This window comes from Fundulus heteroclitus, chromosome 16 (assembly GCF_011125445.2).
Source record: "Fundulus heteroclitus isolate FHET01 chromosome 16, MU-UCD_Fhet_4.1, whole genome shotgun sequence".
Lineage (NCBI taxonomy): Eukaryota > Metazoa > Chordata > Actinopteri > Cyprinodontiformes > Fundulidae > Fundulus > Fundulus heteroclitus.
In genome coordinates this window covers 22094587-22116147 of record NC_046376.1, presented here as the reverse complement: position 1 = coordinate 22116147, position 21561 = coordinate 22094587, and the positions used below count along the sequence as shown (strand labels likewise).

Sequence of the window (21561 nt, the reverse complement as noted above, 5' to 3'; positions counted from 1 at the left end):
CAAACCCTTCTTATAATAGCTGTCCAGCGTTCTGCATCTTCTCACTGGCGTTTGGACGGTTTATCTTTGGTGAAGAGCTCCAAGTCTGGCTGGACCAGTCCAAAATGTTAATAATGCTTACTACTTTTAGTGCAGCAAAACAAGCTTCCCAATGAGCACAATGGAAGCATATTGAATTAAACTGAAGGAAACATGCTGGTAAAATGAACAGATTTGCCTTACCTTCATCCTTAAAACTGGAATATAGATGAATAAAAATAAGGACCTTTTTTGGCCCTCACTTTTTGGGGCAAAGGTGTCAATTAGGTTTAGGCTAGGGTTAGGTAGGTAAGGCCAAAGGAAAGTCAATTAAGTCAAGGCAAGATCCTCAGTATTTAAAACAAGGGTGTGTGTGTGTGTGTGTGTCCATCTATTTCAATATGCAACCTAAACTCTTTCTGATCAAGCACACCATAATGCTTGCACTAAACTATTAACCCAATAAGGGTGTGAATTTTAAAAATCATAGGATTCAGCCGTTCTGAAAAGTTATGCCTAGAGAGACTTTATACTACAGAAAAAAATACCAATTTTATTCTTTTCGATTGAGTCCCAACAATTCAGGATATTCATGAAAATCTCTTTTTAAATGTCCTGATGGAAGAGGAACTGGAAAATGTGCCGTTTGAGTTCTAATTTCTGTTATAAAAACAGATGAAAAAAAAAAAATGTCAGCATTTAACTTTTCGGTTCTGTGTGGTGTGGATCGCTTTTTTTTTACCATAGTTGTTAAAACCCATCAGTAAGAGGGGAAAAAAGGCCAAAACGAACAACCCATCTTCCTCGTACAATGCTTCTTCCATTTTATTCTCCCCAGCAGCGTATTAAATATCTGTATGTACACGTCTGAAAGTTACATAAAAAAGATATAGTCTGACAGTAGGCCTGTTTGTTAGTCGCGCGTTAATATTTCACTGGGAACTACAACATGAAAATACTCATCTTTTATCTTTGAAAAAGCCTTTAGCGGTGCTGCTCTCTCTGATGGTCACAGTCAACAGGTTCATGGTGACATCCGTCACCGTCACAGTGTCCCAGTTGGTGCAACAGGGGGTCCAGGTGGGGGCTGAGGGCGCGAAGGGGTCGGGCGGCGGGGACTCGGCAGCGGCCTGGCCTCTCCGCTCGTCTTCGGGGCGCCTCGGCTGGCCGTGCTGAGGAAAATGCATCCTGCTCAAGCTGTAAGTTCTGTGTCCCTCGCTTTTACGCGCGCTTGGACTGAAGGCGCACGTGTAGGACAGCCCCGCGTGTCTCTGCTCGCTGCCGGACTTTGGCGTGATCGTGGTCTCCTCCTGGAACCTCTTGGTCAGCTGCAGAAGGGTGTGATCCGAGGTCTCTCCGTGATGATGCAGGCGCCGCGACACGACGGACTGCTCCTCCAGTGACCGGCTCCGTTTGGACGCCGGCTCTGCAGAGCCGCTGGCGTCCTGTGGGCCGTAGTGCGGGAGGAGCTTGGGCTTGCGCCCTCGCTTTCTGGGGAACTGCACGGACTCCTGGTCCAGGAGAGCTTCTGCCGCAGCGGGTCTGGGCCTCCTCTCCGGCTCCGGGTGTCGGATGGGGACGCTTTCCCCTCTGTTGACCGCGCTCGGAGGGAAGATGGTGGGGACCACGGCGCGTAGACCTTCGCGGGCTCTCGGAGTTATGACGGGCTCCGGGACGGGGTAGGAAACCTGGATTCCTCTAGGAGTCTCTCTTCTAAACTCATATGTCTTCTCTTTAGATTTGGCCTTGGCCTGAGGACAGAGATGGTTAAAATAAAGGGTCATAAAGAGGCCTCCACTTCCCCAACTTAGACTATTTTGTGCAGATCCATCCTATAAAATAAGATTAAAACTGAAAAAAAAAATGAAAATTGGAATGTGTGCAACTATGTTTCCACTCTCTTTGCTTTGAAACCGCTTAAAAGTTCAAATGCAACCAACTACCTTCCAAAGTCACATTAATTAGTGGAATCAAGCTGCAGAGCTCCACAGCAGAGACTGGAAGATCTGTCTGTAGCACCACGGTACGACGGGCTCTTCATAGAGCTGGGCTTTATGCAAGAAAGCCATTACTTTGCGTTGCACGCTTTGACTTTGACAAAAGGCTTGTGGTGGCTCCCCAAATGTATGGAGGTTGGTGCTCTTGTCAGATGAGACTAAAACTGAACTTTTCGGTCACCGGGGGAAAACGCCACGTCTGGAGCAAACCCAAAGCATCCCATCACCTGAAAACAACATCCCCCACAGTGAAACAGTGTGGTGGCACCATCATGCTGCAGGGAATCAGCAGCATCACGATGACTTGACAGACGGCCAGCACACAGACACCGGGTCGAGGCCGAAAAGAGGGAAACGGTTGAAGGAGTACTGGAGGGTTCACAGAGGGTTATGTGAATGCACTTGAAAGTTAAGTGGAAAAAAATGGTGTAGAAAAAGGAGCAAAAGAGGCACAAGAAAAAGCACCGTAATGTGAAGATTGAGTGGCAAATCTGAGACTCTTCAGCTCCGGCGTGGCATTTTTAAAGCCATGATTTGGGGAATCTTGTCGTCTACAGGTGTTGGTCCACTGTGACTTATCAAGTCCAGTCTTGGAAATTTTAGAGCATTTCCTGTTTCCCCCAATTCACATCTTCATAGAGATGCTGAACTGCTAAAGGCACCAAAACCTGTTTTAATATCATGGGATTAGTGTGATTTCTATTTTTTTTTATGCTAGCAAACTGGTAGGACCTGAATCCCATAGAGAAAGCATTAAATGTCAAGATTTTCTGATCAGCTTAATTTAAGGTTTTTCATGAGCTGTAATTGTTAAAACTAACAGAAATAAAATCATGAAATATACAAAAAAAAACCATCTCCATTGACATCCAGGGTTAGCAGGGTATAATTACACCCTTGCTATGCTATAGTCCCCACTTCTTAGAAAGTGCATTTACTATTGCAGAAAATTCATGATGGATGTTTAAAGTGAAGAGGGAAAATGAAAGAATGTTTAGACTTTAACAAATTCATCCTGTAACAAATAAAATCAGAGAACAACTAAAAGAGTTTCAAGAAAAAGAAAAGCTGAAGAGCATGATGAGAGGGGTGGGTGTCCTACCCTTAGAGGTGTCCAACACCACTAAATGTTACCTACATAAATGCATTAATTATAGTGCAAGAGTGGAGGATGGCAACTCTTAAAATTTCTTCAACTTTAACCTTCCACCCCCTGTCAATAAATCAATCAATTTAATAATAATAACTATTTCTATTCTTACAATAATTAAATTGTGGGGAACATTTGAAGACAGATTATAGTCCGGTTTAAATCCTATAAACTGTAATCTACATTTTTTGGCAGACGTTAAGACTATTGTGCTGGTTTACTTTTAATTTAATTTAATTTTTTTAAGGCAAACTCAGAGATAACTCACACACACACAAAAACAAGTTTGAGAAAAGTTTCTGAAAAGATTCCCCCACCTTCAGGAGAAAAGTCTCGGGTTTGGGTCCCCTCTTTTTGGGCCCGAACAGCTCCCGTTCGCGCTCTCTGCGTGATGAGAACAAATTATAAATGAACTAAATGACAGAAACGTTGTTCACCAAATTAATAATTCATTCGAAAAAGTTTGAGACATTTGAAAAAAAAAAAGGACGAAACTTGCTCCGTGGGCGAGATTTAAAGTAGTCATTATGGATTTCCGAATAGGAACTCCAAAAGTTAAGCAGACATCCTTGGTTGAGATGATTAAATAAGAAACCAGAATAATTTTTTTTCCCCCTCAACGTTTTTCCCCAGAAATGTTTCAATTTTGAGATTAGAATCTATAGCAAGCGACTTTATTAAGTGTGCGTGTTTTTCTTTTGCACATTGCACGGAACCATCTCCTCTCTGCAGAGAGGCCTACTGGTGCGCTGTCAACCATCTCACCTCTCCTCGAAGGCGGCGAACAGGCGCTCGTCCAGAATGTTTTCCTCCGGCTCCCAGGTGCTGTACCTGTACCACAGAAACCACAACAACCTTATTTAATGGGATCGGAACCCGTGTCGTCGCAACCCCACGCCCTCTGTTTCACGCCGTATATGTGTTGTCGGGGTGGGTTTTTTTAATGTTTTTTTTCCAACACGTGAAAGCTGCGTGAAGGCTGCGATCATAGCGGACAGTCAGTGACGCATGCTGACTCCCAGCCTCCGCCAAAGCATGAGGGCGCAAAGAAGCGACACGGTGGTGCGGTTTTACCGACACCTGACGGGAGCAGACTGCGTCAAGGAGCGCAAGGACCGCACAAAACGGATAAAATGCACAAAAAAAGAAAAGACAAAATAACTGAACGCGAGGCGCTGCAGTTGTGCGATCGGCCAGGATGGAGCGCTGTCCTTCGCTGGCTCCGCTGTTTTTCCTGTACTCACTTCTGAGACCAGCCCTTCCATTTCACCAGATATTCCCAGCGACCCTGCAGAAAATAACGAGAGAGAAGCAGAGCCACAACAACGTTTAGCTTATCGGAGAACTGGCCCGTCGAGCCCGCACGGCCACGCGTTTTTCTTTTTTCTTTTGCGTAACAGATGCTGTCGGAGCGGTGTGGGTGGGAGAGAGAGAAACGCAGCGAATACCCGTCTGATCCTCCGTTTGATGATGGACTCGGCCGCGAAGACGCTCTCGCCGACAGCCGACAGCTCCATGCTTCCACCATGCAACCGCGCCGATTTCTGCCGCTTTTATTATTTCTGGCTTCCCTCTTTTCGTCCTCTCCGGGGCTGTTTAATTCCGCACATCCCATAATACGCAATCTGGAGTGGACGTCATCACGTCTCTCTTCTTGTTGCCAGGCACCCGCGGTCGGGGTAGGACGGAGCGCTGGTGGAGCACATTGGCTCAGTTGTTGCTACGTGCTCCGGGTCTGTGAGCGCAGGGGAGGAGCCCCGGCGCTCTGGCTGCTGTACAGGAATGTCTGGCACAGTGCGGGGAGCCAAGCCGAGGAGAGTCCCGGAGAGGGGATCCGCTGACCCCCCGATCCCTCTGGGGACGGGGAGCGCACGGCGGAGCGCAAACCATATATCCTCTGTCTCCTGTTTTAGAAACGGAGTAGAAGAGAAGCGAGGATGCGTTTGACTAAAGACACATAAACAGAAGAAATCCACAAATAAAAATAAAACATGAAAAATCTAAAAAAAACAAACACATAATATATATATATATATTAAAACACGAAAACAAATCAACAACACAAGCATAAATAAAATACCCACATGTAGCTGCACGCAGCTGCTTAAAACGCAGCCTGATCACAAGTGGGCCTAATAAATCAACAGCTTCATAAATGATTGTTCGGGACTTATTTGTTAAATATTCTCCAACAGAGGTCATTCATCTCCACTTTTAGCAGTTGCAGTTGCAAAACGACGCTTCTTGTCATGGATAATCGTGTTTTTTTGTTTTCTTTCAAAGCGACACGAAGATGTTTCAACACGACAGGAGCGCAAAGACAGAGCTCTGATGACAGGTTGAAGGACTTTATGGTTATCTTTTTCAGAGTCAGACTTATTCAAATCAGGTTCCAACAATTGTTTCAGGCGCTTTATTATGATTATTTATTATTATTACTTTTATTATTATTATAGGCATCCTCCATCTGTGGCAGACTACAGAGAACGTAGCTATTAAAACATCGATGTATTTGTTAATTTCTTAATCTAATTAAAATATTATAAGACAATAATGTGTGGCAACTGACAAAACCGACTACATGGAGCATGGGGTGGACAAAAATAATCGCGTTTTAATCTGGCGTTTCTGCAGCAAAAAACAAAACAAAACAAAGCAACAACAACACGGAGTCTTCAATCTCCAAAGTCAATAATGATTGTAGTGAGGCTGAATGACGGGTAATATATATATATATATATATATATATATATATATATATATATATATATATATATATATATATATATATATATATATATATATATATATATATATATATGAAGACTGGGCAAATGAGTTTTCTTCACACACGTTTAGCCCCCAAACATCTTTGGCTTTCTGTAAGGCTACATATGAATAATTTTTTTCTTCACTCCAGTCTGAGAAAAATGCAAAAAAGGTTAAGCTATGTATTTATTTAATCTAATATTTTATGTTTTTTATTTCAGTTCTATTTAATTATTTTTATATTTTGATTTTTTCCTTAACATATTGTCATCATGAAGGTAGTGATTATTTAAAAAACAGCATTTAAATTAATTATATTTGTGTATGTTTTTTAAATAAAACACATCTATTATTATTATTATTATTATTATTATTATTATTATTATTATTATTATTATTATTATTATTATTATTATTAAGTACCCATGTCAATTTAAAATAGTACACAGAGACCTTTATGTATTTAAAAGACCTTTGTTTTTACCAGAATCTGATTGCTTTATTTTTCACTTAATTCTTCACTTAATTTTTCTGTCCTTGTAGTGTTTTTTTTCCCCCTTTTCTTTTTGGCTCAATCAGAATTATTTCTATGTTACAATTTTCTGTATCCCAGATGCTACTGTAGCATTCATATTGTTCAATTTTAAATGTAGTACATTTAAACTTCAACAATATGAATTGCCTGCGTGATGAATAAAGTCTTGTTATTCTAGATCTACATGGCAGACCTTAACAAGTTGCACAGAGTGATTTTGTGCCAGTGATTTGTTGCATCGGCCATTCCCTCCCTGCTTACGAATATAAATACAATGGTTCTGAATTAGCAGGCACGCAGCAACTTACATTTTGTCTCGAAAGACGATCAGCTGAGCTGACCCTCGCTGTTCCTGGTAAGCTGAGTCAATGAGCTGATGATTTCTTTATTCAAGTCAAAATGATCCAAACCCAGTAGAACATTTGGGCGGTAATGGAAATAAACCGTGATCCTTTCATTTCTGTAGCAGGTCTCCCTGTCCAGGTTGTTTGTAATGAGATGAAAATGTATAGCTGGGGACCCCGTGCAGGCCTCTGTGACTTTACTGAGTGAAAAAATAAATTTGTTGTCCCTCAGTTAAATGATTGGGCCGCAGAGGTTTTCAGACGATTGCTGCATCTGTCTCATTTTGAGATGGTGATATAATTTCACAACCATTTGGAAGATTTTAAGGACCCGAACTCACAGAGATAGAAAAGAACGAAAGGGGACATCGTGATAGGACAAATTATTTAACACGCATCTTTTGGTTTATAGCATTTGTAACAAGAATAAAGAAGAAACAAAGAAAAAAAACTATTGGATCTGTGTATAATTTTGCCTATTCTTTTCTTGCTCTTTGCTCTTGATTATGTCGAATAAAGGCGTATAACCCCGCCGCAGATCTCCCTAAGGTGGCCCTAAAAGGAGGTTTTGTATCGGTTTCAGGTTTTTTAAAAATGTGATTCAGAATCACATTTCTAAACTGGGACCTTGACTGAACCCAAAGGCAGTCGGTCCGCACATTTCTAATCTGCAGGCGGCTGCACTTCTCGGTCTTTTAACCCCCCGATCGTCAAGGCGAAGCTCGACGTGCCCGCCGCTTTTATCTCGTCTGCTTGAAATTCTCTCCCCGCGGCGGCGCACAAAGACGCGCCGCGGCGAGGCACTGCGGCGAGGACAAAAGATGCGTCGAGGCAGCCTCCAGTCGAAATATGAACCACCATTTTGATACTCTCAGCACGCAGACCGACATTTCCTGTCGGTGCTGGAATGGCTGAAGCCTGCACGGTTTGCTGCGGAGGGCTGGTGCTGCGGCGCAGCGCGCGCACGGCACGGCACGGCACGGCACGGCACGCCGCTTCTGCCGCTGCCGCGGTTCTCCATATTTGGACGAGAGCAGGAGCCGCGATGGCGACAGGCGCACATGAATGCACAGAGCGGGCTCTGTGAGAACATTATTGGCTCTCCGGTTTCTGGGCAACACGCTGCACACGCTGCTCGCTGTCCTACTTACTCTGCGAGCGACATTTTGTGCTGAAAGGTGCCGCAGACGCAGAACCACACGGCAGAAACTCTCGAAGCCGCGTCACCGTGACCTGCAGCTTTGCATGATTTTCATTGCGAAGCTCAGCTTCACCACGCGTCATATATGGAAAATGCACATTGCCTCATTTGTCATGATTTGGGTTTGACTCATCATTCATAAAATGCGCATTGAAAAGGATGCATTTCCATCACATGACAATTAAAGCTCTATTTCCATCGATTATCAATGCAACAAATGCAAGATTAGACGCAGTTTCATTTTCTATATAATGACCAAATTAATTCCTGCCGTCTTAAGGCCATCGCAGGCCTGCAGTGGGTCACACAAGCATTAAAATGAAAGCACCTCGGTGCAGACTGCCGCCGCCGCCGCCGCTGCAGCTTGGTTTGATGATAAAGGGGGAATGTGAAACATCTCACTTGGTCTATAAATATGTTGGCTTGCTCAGAGATGTTTCAGTTTCCTATACAGTCACTGATGCAGGGCGGGCTGACGCACACATGGTGCAAAAGCCATGGACACATGCGAACCACGAGCGCTCCCATTAAGTCAGCTTCACACTTCTCCCAGAAAAAAAAAAACAGCTTCTGTAAAAGATGACGGCATGTTGTTGTTTTTTTTCTTTCTGGTATATATAGACAGACGTGTTTAATGCATGCAACTGTTTTAGTTCTAACTTCCTGCAGGAAATAAAACTGAAGGTGTCACATTTGGTTGATTTTCAGGCTTGTCCGCTCTGTTGACTTGAGGTTGCATTAGATGCCCGTTTTTACTGTAGATGCGCCAGGAAGTAGGCTTTCTGCTGAGTCCCCCAGTAAAACTCCCGATGAAATTTCCATCAGACCTTTTAGGGTGTCAAGATCCACTTTGAAAATATGAAGGAAATAAACAAATAACGTGATTTAAAACGCGGTAAAAGGTCAGAACATTCTGGAAATTGTTGCACACCCAACCCCAAATATGGAAGTCATAAGACAGCCAAAATGCGTGTCCTGACACAAAAAAAGAGACTCTTGTAATCGATGTTTTACACCATAAATTTATCAGGAAACTTAATTTCTTTCCCCTTATTTCCCTTCTGCCTGTATTTACAAATGCAATCGAGCATTTTTTTATGCTTTGGAGCACATTAAAACAAAGGCAGATAGAGGGAACGTTTGTATTTACCATTTAAAATATCCTTATACACACTTACGTCCTCTTGAAAGATCCCATCATGGTGGTGGCAGCACCATGCTGTGGGAACCAATTTCTCCAACAAGGAAGGGAAAACAGGTCAGAATTGACAATAACATAGATGGAACTAAATGTAGGGATAGGATGGAAGAAATCCTGATAAAGGCAAAAAGATGTTCGATGAGATTTGTCATTTAACAGAAGTGTGTGCCCCAAGATGGGTTTATGTTTGCCAAAGGCCCCTATAGGAAGCCACACAACTTAAAATCCCAGAGGCCCAGGCCACAAAAAAAATAAAAAATAAATTACAGATAGGCAATTTTTAGGTTTAATTTTTGACAGAGGTCTATCACGGGTCAGGTTTCATCGAAGATCATCCTCGAGTTTTTATCGGGCCCTGAGCAGAGTTTCATTTGCAGGGTTTGGTTCCAGTTGAACCCACCGGGCACCACAGCACCACTGATCACTCTTTGATAGTGTCCATTCTTTAGTATTTTTGCAACTGGCGCTCTACTCAACCTGTTTAATGGTTAACCAGTGAGCCAACAATGAATTAAATGTTCTACATGACTAGTCCATTTTGAATTATTTAGCAAGTTAAACACCAGGATGAGGAGCTCAGTTCAAATCGGACAAGCTCCTCTTTCTTCTTTGAATTAATTGTTAAATTAATTCCATCTTTGAATAAAGTCTGGGAATTGTTTTATTTACCTGATGTTGACAAAGTTTTAAAATTTTATTTAAACTCCCTGCAGACTGTGAAGCTAGAGGTTATTACCTTAGCATGGGTGCTTGTGAAAGCAACACTAGCTTTAAAACATGACAGAGTTAAAGTAACTTGGCCAATTCCAACAGGTTGCCTTAGTATGCGTACATCTAGTCCGTCTGGAAGTCTTTCTTTTGTGACTCCAGCGGGGCCCAAAAGCGGCTGCGCTGTTCGCCTCCGCTCCGGGCCGGCCCGATCCGTTCAGTCCCAGAAGTTTATCTGAGGTAGTCTAGAGTGATTTTATGTACCTTAAAGCCTAGTGGACCTTCCCACATGGTGAGGTTCAGTATTTAGAGGAATACGAATTTTTCCAGAGAACTTGAAAAGACGTTTCATCATATTTGCCTTTTGTACGAGTTTTTCCTCCTTCTTGTCTCCATCCGCCTATTAAAACAGTCTGTAAAGCAACATTCTTTGACCGGTGCCTCCTAAAATACACGTGCACACATTCCAGGGCCTTTCTGTCTCCGAAAATGCATTCGACATTTTATCTTCAGCATACTAAGAAAGAAAGGGGGAAAAAAAAACTATTTTTGTCCACTCACCAGGAGAGGACTACAGGCTCTAGGACTCAAGCGACCTTTGCTGAGAAGGCCCTTTAACATATATGTCCGAGGCAAGGAGAGGTCAGGGTTTACTGTGCATTCAGAGCTCTGGCTGCAGCTTCTGCCCGTGGTTCTACGTCTATGTGGAGGTGGGGTGGTGGACTGCTGTGTCACTGTGACAAAAGCCACCCAAACACTTGTGCAACACGCAATGTTCTGGGAAGATAGCAGCTGCATTATAATTAGAAGTCATCCTGACACCGTTTCCTGCATGCACACCAACCGACTGATTATTCCCCCTCCCATAAAGGGGTTTCTGCATGACAAGACCCTTAAAACTCACACAACGGCTTCTCCTGTGGCCTCCCCCTCTCCCCCCCCCCGATCGGGCTGTTTACATTCCTGCTCGGTCTCAAGCCGAAGTAGGAAAAATAATGCACGGCTGAGGTTTTAATAACACAAGTGACCGGTGCGGTTACGCAACACAGAAAGCCCTTTGTGCAGGATGGTTTGTGATTATGCAACACAGTCTGTTTTTACTAGCCGAGCCTCGTAAATACAAGTTGTTGGTGGCTTTTTTTTATTACTTCTTAGTTTTTTTTTTTCTTCCATGTGATCATTTGTTCCTGTTTGGATATCAGGAAGTTCTGTTGTCTGGAGGGGGGAAAAAAAAGAAAGAAAAATAGATCAAAAATACCAGTGCAACAACATGCCAGAGGTCAGATCTCCGTCTTTATTGTGAGACATACCATCCCAGGGCGTTGAGCCAACAGGTCAGACGATAAGAGCAAACCTTAGGACGATCTTTTCCACTTAAAAAAAAAAAAAAGAGAGTGCATAGACGAATCAAAGGAAAAACAAAAAGACTCGGGAAAATTTCTCGAGATGACACCGTCCGGTGAACACAAAGCACAGTAAGCAGAGTTCTCTTTTTTTTTTTTTAACTAAACCTTTAATAGCAATAAATACACACTCTTCTTTTTCATCGACACAGCCTTTAATTTTAGCATTCTCACTGGATTTGCAATAAAATGTGCAGGGAAGGCTATTCGGACTCGAAACGTTGCCGTAGCTCACAGCCAACAGCTTTTTTCTTTTAAACATCAGCAGCATGAATAATCAAAATGGCTCGGACTCATGGGGTTTGACAGGGAAAGTCCCTTTTAGTCTGTAATTACCAACCCTGGCAGCTTTCAGAACAGTATAGTGAGCTTCGACAGATAAAAAGGATGAGATGAGCTTCTTGCATTACATGAGGTATAAAACCAAACTTTGCTATAGTGAAAATCGAGTAACGGAGAGTCACTTTTCTTAAATGACACCAATTCTTTTAGGAGAACTGAGCTTTGGAGTGTGTTGATGATATGTAACGGGATAGTTCAGGCTTTTTTTTTTTTTTAAAGTGAGGTTCTGGGGAAGTAACAGTAATGGTTCCCTTACAGGTAGTGGAAAGAGGTCATATTGCGGAAAGTTTGTTCAAAAGGGAATAAAAATCTTAAAGTGGTGGAAGGCTAACAGTCAGAGGCGTCCCTGCTCTTCGCATATTTTAGCAATTCACATCAAAATCAAACTCAGAATGTTTGTCAACGCTAAAGTGGCAGATAAACAGCTGAAGAATGTCTGTGTCAGTACGCTAAAGGTCAAAGTCTGATTCATCGTTTGATCCCGAGTCTGCAGGGAGGATTTCAAAAGTCTCCTCCACTCTTGCTGGATTTAAAGTGGCAGCATCATTGTATGGGGCTGCCTCTTCCATCAAATCTGAGTTTGAAAAGTAGGACATGCAAATAGCACAATTCAGCACCTAAATTCTTCTGAGAGGCCAACGCTGTCTGATACCCTAATTTGGGGCCCTCCGCCTTATTTAGGCTCACTGACCTTCCTCTTATTTTGTACTTTCTTGGGTCATTTTTTTGCAATTTGCATCCAACACAACTGAATCGTTGCAGCTGATTAGGACTGATAACAGCTGAGGAAAACGCCACACACCCGTTTCTATACCCGCCTATTTGTGCAGGGTTGCGCGGCAGGCGCTGGTCCCTGTCGCCAGCGGTCAAAGGGCGAGAGGCGGGGGTTCACCCTGGACAGGTTGCCAGTGCATCACAGGCCAACACACAGACAGACAATCATGTTTCTGGACTGTGAGAGGAAGGCGGAGTTGCCACGCATGAACAGGGAGAACAGGCAGACCCCAGGACCTTCTTGCTGCAAAGGCAACAGCGCTACCAACTGCACCACTGAAACAGCATAAAGTTTGTACATCCTTATTGTATCCTACTGACACAAACTTGTTCAGTTTGAATAAAGTTGATCAAATAAGCTACAGGTGAAGCGTCGACGTGGTTCATTCCCTTTCCTACAAACTTGCATCTGAATGATCTTTTTCCTATAATTACTGGCACTTCCGCGAGCCTCACTTCAAAAAGATCCATACAAATCGCTCGAACTCCTAAAGCATTCCCTAAAAGCAACATAGACAGATCGGACTTCTGGATGTGATCTGTTTCAGTCTTCAGTCAAGACCGCTCTAAGGCAGGAGACACATACAGTACCGTGTGATCACGCTGCATTCTGACACACCCGCCTTTTGGATTTGCATGTCACGGCTATTAAGCTTTCTTTAAACAACCCACAAACAAAACACAAAGACTAAATATGCCGATCCACAATAAGGTCTCCTGTCTATTACAGCAAGAGAATAAAAACAAAAGAACAAAAAAATCTGTGACCGTCTCTCCAACAAGCGATGACACAAGCAAAAACGTGTGAAAATGCAGTAAGTGCTTTAAATTTGACCTGCGATCGCAGTCCACGTAGACACGCTCTCTCTCCGACCGGCATGAACAGATATTAGTTATAGGAAACATGTATAAACCTTCATATATCTCAGGTCGTAAGTTTGGTACGAGTATGAAAAACAGCGATAGTTCCCTCCTTAAACTCCTTCAGACAAAAGATTATTTTTTTGTATTCGGGGGGAGAATCCCCACCCGGGTGATGCGTTCGCTCAAATAGTCGAGGGCACTTTCTTGGCTACAACATCACAGAGGAGTTAACTGTATAAAACCTCGTAGGAAACATACTGGATTTGACTTATAAATTATAAATTTCAATATGTACAAAATTCTGGTGTTTTCTTCTTTCTTTTTTTGTTTTTACATATGAACATATTCACAGGATCAGCCGATAAGAGCCGGGAGTCCCACATTTTAGAAAGCAACGTATTCCTTAAAGGTGACGGTGAGGCTGTTCGTCGTGATGTCAGTGATGATGATGTTCCCCATGAAGGGGGAGACTTTTTTCGCCGGCTCCTCTGGAGCTTTTTCCGAGGGGGTCTGCGCGTTCTCCTTCGCAGGAGGCGTGTCTTTAACAGCAGGCTCCGCCTCCACCTGCGGCGGGGCCTCCGCTTCGAGCTGCCTCCTGTTTCTGGGGAAGCTGAGGTCCATCGGCTCCTCCTGGCTCCCGTCCTCTCCGTAAGTCGGCCGTGTGCCGCTGGGGCGCGTCGCGCCGCAGTGGAGGTCCATGGGTTTGTCCTGAGGCGGCGCCACCGAAGCGCCGGGCACGCTCAAGCTCCTCGACGCCAGGTAGGTCTTACCAACGTTCCTGTCCTCGACGGGATCCGACAGCTTCCGTTTGCGGTCGCAGGGGAAGGAGGGGATGCGGATCTGGTCGACGGCCGTAGGGGTCGGGATGGTGGTGTCGGCGGTCCACGACGTCGGCGGGGAGCTGGCCGTCAGCTGCAGGGGCAGGTCTTCGGGTAAATCCGCCTGACCGCGGGCCACCTCGGTGTTGTATTCCTCGGCCGTGCTCGGAGACGGTTTGGAAAAGTGTCTGTCTTTGGGGGAGCACTTCAGAGGATGCTCCGCCACAGAGAGGGAGCTGCCCTTGCAGATCTCTTTGGGGATCCCGTTCTCCGGGAGTTCGGTCATTTTGGTCCTGGCTGCCGGATTGCTGTCGGAGGGTTCGGCGCTTTGCGTTTTCTCCTCCCTTGGAGAGTCCCTGTGTTTGTCCTTTGCTCCGTGAACCTTGTTGCCGTCCATATATTTGCTCATGACAATAACGATGCGTCCGTTCTTGTTTTTATTCTTGATTATCTTCATTTTGCTGCTGACGGCGCTAGGCAGAGTGGCCTCCTTCGGGTTGGGCTTGAGCGCGTTCTCGCTCGGCGCCTCTTTAACTGGTTTCCTCACCTCCACCGCTAGCTCTTTGACTTTGCTCAAGCACCCAGTGTCTTTGTTGCGGATCCATTTCTGCTGCAGGGCCACAGGTAAGGTCCACCCAGGGTTCGTCAGCTTGCTGGCCGGCTCCTGAACTTTGACCACCTCCTTGAGCCTCGAGACCTGTGCGTCGTACATGTGCGGGTCGGGCTCGTAGTGGTGGTGCTTCTTGCTGTTGAGCTGGTAGATGAACTTCTTTTTGCTGTTGTTTAGAGCGTCAGCGGGGACCTCCTGGCTGCTGGGTTGGTACTGATGGTGCTTTTTGCTGTTCAGCTGGTACTGCTGGGGCTGGGAGCGCGGGGTCTGGGTGGGGTCTGCCTTGAGGGTACCCTCTGCGTCCTGGGCCGTTTCCTCAAAGCTCCCTGGGATGCTTGATCTCCGAGCAAACGATGGCACCTTAACAGAAGACACAAGGCATTCGTTAACTATTTGGCACCCATTTTGACAGCAATGTCAAAACCTCTGGAAAGAATGCGAACTACGGTCCCCAAAATTTGACAAACAACACGGAGCAAAGAATAGCGAGGTTCATTGGAATCTCCGTGGTCTGTTTTACCCTTTCACTCATTTATTTGCCCTCGTCTGTTGAACAATCCCAGAAACTAGACCCACATGCAAAGTAGTGAGGGGAACAGAGAGGACCACTGCAGTGTCCAGGATCTGTCAGGTATGCTTTATCTATTTCATGTTGTTTATGTTTTATCTCTAAAGTCGTCCGTTTGCCCTTACCTATTGGATAATCCCAGAAAAACAATAAAAAGCAAGGCATGCAGAGAACTTTGATCCGCTGCCATCAGGGGAAAAAAAAATGGCCCTACATCAAAAGCAGAAGCACCTGCTACACAGATTTCTGCCTCAATATGTTCAAATCCTGAACTGCTGATTACGCACTTTTGATTATTTGACTCATTTCATGTTTTTTAATCTACGATCCCTTTTGTAAACTAAGCTCTTAAAAGGATCCCAGAGAATCGTGTTGTGTACAATATGCTTTACAGCAGTAACTGCTTGCAATAAAGTAGGTTTTACTGGTATAGTGGTTAGATTATCCCTATGACACAAGGTGCTAGATTAACCCCCCCCCCCTCACAGCAGTCAAGAGGGGCGCCGCAGCAGAACGATCAAGACCTTCTGGCTCTGACCTCCGGGTCACACAAGTGTCACCAGAGATATCACGCCTCTGACTTAGACTTAGACTTAGACTTAGACTTTCTTTATTGTCATTTTGTAGCACAGAGTGCATACAGAACGAAATTTCGTTTTTTCATACAGCTCAGAAAGATTGCAGTAACTCTACAGGATACCTTGGATACTCTGGCCCCGATTACCAACCATGTGGCGTGCATCTTCAGGAAGGATGGAGCACAGCAATCAGGACAGATTTAAAATGTGTAATCGCACACGAGAAACTGAAAGCATCACCCCCCCCCCCTAAAAAAACCTCCAAAAAAAACAAGAATGACATGAAAGAACAACAACATTGTTCTCCCACAAGCTGAGGCAAAAAGGGAGGATCTGCTCAGTTAATTCAGTCTTCCTGAAAAGTAATAAACTAGGTTTTGCATGCATATTTTGCATGAAAAGATACTAAGCTCACAGATAATGTGAGTACGCTCGATCAGCACGTTTTGAACCTCTGGCAACAAGCCTAGTTTCAGTTTGCGTGTGGCGTACCTCCCTCCCGCTCTCTCTTTCGTCCCCTATAGAAAAGCATACCGACGGCAGGCGTGGCACACCTGACTCTGCTCCCTTTTTCGGTGGATACCTCACACAGTGAAACTCGCCGCCGCAGCGTTTTAGTGAGTCAGGATATTTCCACCGCGTGGTGTGATGAATCATGGAGGAAATACCTGAAGCAGAAGATGTTTTGGTTTGGGTCCCCGCTTTCGGTATCCCAACATCTGCTCCTGCCTCTCTCTGCAAACAGAAAAGACCATTATGTGAGCATTACAAACCCCTTAAAGATCTAATTATATCACATGGAAAACGACAGGTTTCTATTCGTTCTCCCCCCACCCATTCAAGGTCAAAAGTGGAGCTATGATTCAGAGCGGTAATGAATGCCCACACGTGGGTCTCTGCGAAGCGTTCTGATCCCTATTTGCATAGCTCTCCATGGTAATCAGCCCATTCCATATTCTCATTATCCTGGAGAAATTCAATTAGGGGCTACAGCAGGAAGAATCGCTCTTCGGTTTTGAAACGTCCACCCTTCCTCCTCTGCTAATCAGCCAGAGAAAATCGTCCACATTTTGTCATGTTACAACAACATCAACATTGTATGTATTTTATAGCAATTTTATGAGACGGACCAACGCAAAACAGTTCAGGAAATAGGTCAAGAAAAAAAAAAAAAAAACGTTACAGAGAAGGTTAAAGCAGAGTTACTGCATATCGGCCTGAATGCACCATGCCCGCAGTGAAACATGATGGTGGCGGTATGGCGCCATGTTTGATGGAGAAGATGTCAGAGGCTACAAAAGATAAAAGCATATTCCTGTGTCAGAAGGGCCTAGTCAAAGTCCAGACGGAAATACGAGTGAGAATCTAGGACAAGGCTTGAGAATTACAGTATGTACTCCTTCCCACAAACCTTCTATTCTATTTGAAAGAGCTACAGATATCTTGCTAGAGATATCTCACAAGCAATTTGGCCTAGATGTTCGAAGCTGATGGAGACATACCCCCAAAGAAGCTCAGCGGGGCCACACTTCTCAGATTTCTGTATTTCCTTAGCATTCCACTCTTTTGCACCACTTTATGTTGGTCTTACAAAAAAAATAAAATGTGGCCTGCTAGGCATACGAGGTTTTGAGGCATGACAAAATGTGAACAAACATAAGGGAAACCAATTTTTGCTTGGTACTGTAAACATGGCAACAGCTCTCAAAACAATTTCTAATGAGAAGGGACTGGGATGTGTGCCATCACACCAGAACTGGTCAGATCAAGGACAATTTCTTGTGTGAAAAAATTACCCCCCCCCCCACCCCCCTCATATAAGCCTTGACTCAGCACCGGCTCATAAATAACCAGAGGTGGGCGAAGGCCAGCTGTAAATATGCTCCCCCCCCCACCTTCAGGCGTGCTCCAAAACCCGCCCTCGGTGTCGGCCTCGTGCTGCAGATGTTCAAACGATCAGGGCTGCCAGAAGATCGCCACAATAAACAGTCCCCGCCGCTGTAATGCGTGCAATTTGGAAAAACGTCGTCTAACAGGGTGACCCCTATTCACACAAGATTTGGCAATTACAGACTCCCTCGTCGGGTCCCCCTCCCCCCATCCGATGGGAGCGGGGAGGAATCCGCTCACACATATACACACACACACACAGAGAGCGCAGAGGCAGCTCTCCATGAACATCCCAGCACACAGCTATACACTCAGGCAGTGGAGGCGGGCGGGCGGGCGGGCTGCGGGGGAATATGAGAGCCGTACACTAGAAGCGTTGAGGAGCGCTCTGCGTGTCAATTAGCCTTTTCAGAACGGCGAATTCCTTTCCCCAGCTATCACGCCTTCACTCAGCCCCCTGAGCAGCCTGCTGGCCTACAGAGAGAGCATATGTCAGAGGCCTCGCGGGTCCGCACGAGATGCAGTTGTGCAGGATTATGTGACAGCGGCATCCGAATTAATTAACATCTTGCCCTCTGAAATCGACGTCCGAGAGATTGTTCGTCTCCTCCGTCTGAAAACACCCCGAGAAAAATTATTCCATCTTCTTAAAGGTGGTCGTGAATAATGTGTGAAACAGGAGGAGGAGGACGAGGGGGGGGGGGGGGTTCAAGGTAATCTCTCTCCTAGGCCAGAACATTTTCAAACGGCCAGATGAGAGACCGTTTATAATTAGGGACGCAAACGAAAAGCCAGAATAGGATTTCAGCCATTTCATTTCTGAGTGGGCCATCTTTCACACAGAATCACAAAATAAATAAATCCCAGTTAGCTAGATCAACTAAGTACCTGCTCCTCTTGCATTGATTTATAGTCAATATACTCCGTCTAAGGTTTGTTTTGCCTGATAAAACACACCTCCAGAATGTCTTTCAAAGGGTAGCCAGACTGAGGGCGGGGGGTTGCCATAATCTTGGGACGGCACACGCCGTAAAGCAAAAGCCATGACTGAATGTCAGGACGGTGTTATGGCAACGCGTTTAGTCAAGTCGGGGAAGGCGAGAAGTGAGCGACGGACATTGGAAACGGCCACGCTATGATGGACAAAACATGTGGTCTGGGCAAAAGTAAACAAACTGTGGAGAGAAATTTATGACAGAGGTCAATGATGGGTCAGGTGTGAGCACAACCTGCGAAAGATGGAAAAGCAGGACCGATCCCGCTGCCCCTGCACATCAGCTTTTAGCCAACACGTGACGCCTTAAATTACTTTTAGCCCAATTTCCAGTTAAGGTTTCCTAAAGGCTAGCAAGATGGAATCCATAAGTAAGAAACGTACGCCACGATCAATAACTATAAACACGTAAACATTTGATCTGACCACACCTCTGAAATTCAGATTTCAAAATGAGACTGTCTGGTCAGCCCCCTGCTCCCCCCTTCTCTTTGCTGGCGCCACCGCAATCTCCAACTCCTCCTGTTAGAACCACAATAAACAACCATGCTCCTGTCCTTCAATTAGCCCCCCCCCCCCCCAGCACAGATCGTCTCCTAAATGAACAGCTGGGAAGAAAAAAAAAACCCAAAGGCATCTAATTGTAGTTCGATCCACATGGGAACTCCCCATAGTAGATTTTTTTTTTTTTCAGTGGGAAAACACTCTCCTACGTCAGCCTCTCCGTCAAACCTCCCTTTAGGATCCAATCGGCATTCGTGGGGCATTAATTGATATCAGGTCCTCCATCATCAGATATCGACGCTTAGTTCCTCGCTGAGGTCGATTTAGGCATTCACACTACCACGTCCAGCATATCTGGCCTCCCTTCCCCTCCTGGGCAAGAGGGGAGGGGGTAAGAGAGGAGGGTGGGGGGGGGGGGTTGAATTATTACAGCGCCCCTCCTCCCATGCCCTTATATGGTCAGGGTTGAAGTGGAGGCTGCGCGGCCCGGTCCCAAGTCCAGCTCTGTGCGCAGAGTGGCTCACCTGTGTTGAAACGCGACGAGGAGGCGCGGGTCCAGGATGTTTTCCTCCGGCTCCCATGTGTTGTACCTGCAGAAGGGGAAAGAGGAGCCAAACAGCTGTCAGGGAGCTGCGCTGTCACGTGCAAACTTCCCTCCCTCCCCCCCCCCTTCAAAACTGACACGCGCACGTCTCCTCCACATTCCCCACATATGAAAAATCTGTCCTGGACAGGTGAAGCAGGGACTGCGGGATTTGAGGTCAAAACAAGAAACATTCCCGGATAGAAATTATTTGCAATACAAACTGATTTTATTTCGGGGGGGATGGGGAGTGTTATTCCCGCCACTGTGGATTATAAAACAACCAAGACGTCCAACCGCAGAGGGAGAAATTCAACCATAAATTGAGTGTGTGTGTGTGTGTGTGTGCATGTGTGCGTGTGTGTGTATGTGTTATCCAAACGCTCCTCCAGCTCCAACATAGAGTCGGCCATTTTAGCACCACTATGTCTCGTAAATTCGCTGGCAGAGCAGAAATAATTAAAACGGGATTACATGGCTGTGCACCCCCCCACCCTCTTCCCTCGCATAAATTAGTGAAGGCATCCGCGGATCCCGTGAAACGCACTCTCACATAAACACCCGCGGATTTGTGCGCGCAACGCCCCTCATAAATAGGTGCAACACTTGCATTCGTTAATAATGTTTTGGTTTTTATTAATCTAATGCGCTGGTGTAAAAATAAATAAATTAATGATTGGCATGTTTCGAGACTTACTTTGGAGACCAGCCGCGCCACTTGACCAGGTACTCGATCTTGCCCTGAGATGGTGGGGAGGGAAATTGGATTAGGCTCGCGTTCAAGGGAAAATGCAACATTTCGACGTCTTGCACACGTCGCTTCTCCCGCTGTATACCTTCCGAATGCGCTTCTTCTCGATGCCCTCCACCGCGAAGACGTGCTCGCCGGCGGCAGGGAGCTCCATTCTCGGCTCCGGTCCCGATCCGATCGCAGTGAGGTGTTGAGGGAGGGGGGGGGAGCGCGCACGGGGAAAACGTTGAAATGCGCCCTCCTGTCGGTGCGTGGCCGTGCCGTGCGCACTCGGTAGTTTTCCAGTTGGATCCAAAACTCGACTGTATTCCCTCTACCTTCTCTCCTCCTCTCTCTCTCTCTCTCTTTCTCTCTCTCTCTCTCTCTCTCTCTCTCTCTCTCTCTCTCTCTCTCTCTCTGCACACTCCTCGGTCCGGGCAATGAGCGTAGCGATATTCAATGTGGTGCCGCTGCGAGCAGCTCTTTTTCGTTCAGTGACGTCAGAACGGGAGGAGGGGAGATGGGAGAAGACCTCGTAGAAAGGTTTGAGGGTTTTGTTTTTTTATCCAAAAGCTGGACTTCAGCGGAGGACACGATTTTAAAATTCAAATTTAGCGCCCGATTGGAAGAAAAATGCACAATCCAGTTTACATGTGCGAGCCGGTTTATGTGTGGCCTTTCGGCACACTTTGGCCTGGGGTCTTCATTCCAGTTCTCTATTAAATTACACGTGGAACCGGTGAAATTCCTCTGGCCTATTCTCATTTGCCCATTAACGTCACCCCGAACCAGCCCTCTCGTCGTGGTTAAACATGGTGGTGGCAGCGTCATGCTCTGGGATGTGTGTGTCCGAGGGCAGGGACAGGAAAGCTGGTCAGAGTTACCAGATGATGACTGGAGCAGAACAATCCTGGATGAAAACCCATGACAGGCAGCAAAAGGCTTTCAGTGCTTATAAAACCACATTAGAAAGGTCAGAC

The 21561-nt window shown here is 45.5% G+C and overlaps 2 protein-coding genes across 2 annotated transcripts; both read right to left on the bottom strand.

Annotated features, from left to right (window-relative positions):
* Window positions 1-816: 816 nt before the first annotated feature.
* Window positions 817-4900, bottom strand: cbx8a (chromobox homolog 8a (Pc class homolog, Drosophila)). Its single transcript, XM_012872418.3, has 5 exons — window positions 4614-4900; window positions 4410-4453; window positions 3931-3996; window positions 3483-3549; window positions 817-1769 (listed from the first exon to the last, which is right to left on the bottom strand). Exons 1-5 carry the CDS (start codon window positions 4680-4682, stop codon window positions 978-980), a joined length of 1038 nt encoding a protein of 345 aa, XP_012727872.2. The 5' UTR covers window positions 4683-4900; the 3' UTR covers window positions 817-977.
* A 6297-nt stretch (window positions 4901-11197) lies between these two features.
* cbx4 (chromobox homolog 4 (Pc class homolog, Drosophila)) lies at window positions 11198-21077 on the bottom strand. The gene is made up of 5 exons (XM_012872408.3): window positions 20688-21077; window positions 20549-20592; window positions 19793-19858; window positions 16549-16615; window positions 11198-15094 (listed from the first exon to the last, which is right to left on the bottom strand). Exons 1-5 carry the CDS (start codon window positions 20754-20756, stop codon window positions 13691-13693), a joined length of 1650 nt encoding a protein of 549 aa, XP_012727862.2. The 5' UTR covers window positions 20757-21077; the 3' UTR covers window positions 11198-13690.
* Between the last annotated feature and the right edge of the window lie 484 nt (window positions 21078-21561).

Bases quoted from the DNA above. Each gene is read 5' to 3' on its own strand.
- cbx4 (XM_012872408.3), bottom strand. From the start codon at position 20,756: ATGGAGCTCCCTGCCGCCGGCGAGCACGTCTTCGCGGTGGAGGGCATC. The intron at 16,616-19,792 runs GTGAGCCACTCT...TTCTGTTTGCAG, and splicing joins CTCGTCGCGTTTCAACACAG to AGAGAGGCAGGAGCAGATGT. The intron at 15,095-16,548 runs GTATTTCCTCCA...TCTTCTGTTAAG, and splicing joins CAAAACATCTTCTGCTTCAG to GTGCCATCGTTTGCTCGGAG.
- cbx8a (XM_012872418.3), bottom strand. From the start codon at position 4,682: ATGGAGCTGTCGGCTGTCGGCGAGAGCGTCTTCGCGGCCGAGTCCATC. The intron at 4,454-4,613 runs GTATTCGCTGCG...TATTTTCTGCAG, and splicing joins TCAAACGGAGGATCAGACGG to GGTCGCTGGGAATATCTGGT. The intron at 3,550-3,930 runs GTGAGATGGTTG...CTCATCACGCAG, and splicing joins TTCGCCGCCTTCGAGGAGAG to AGAGCGCGAACGGGAGCTGT.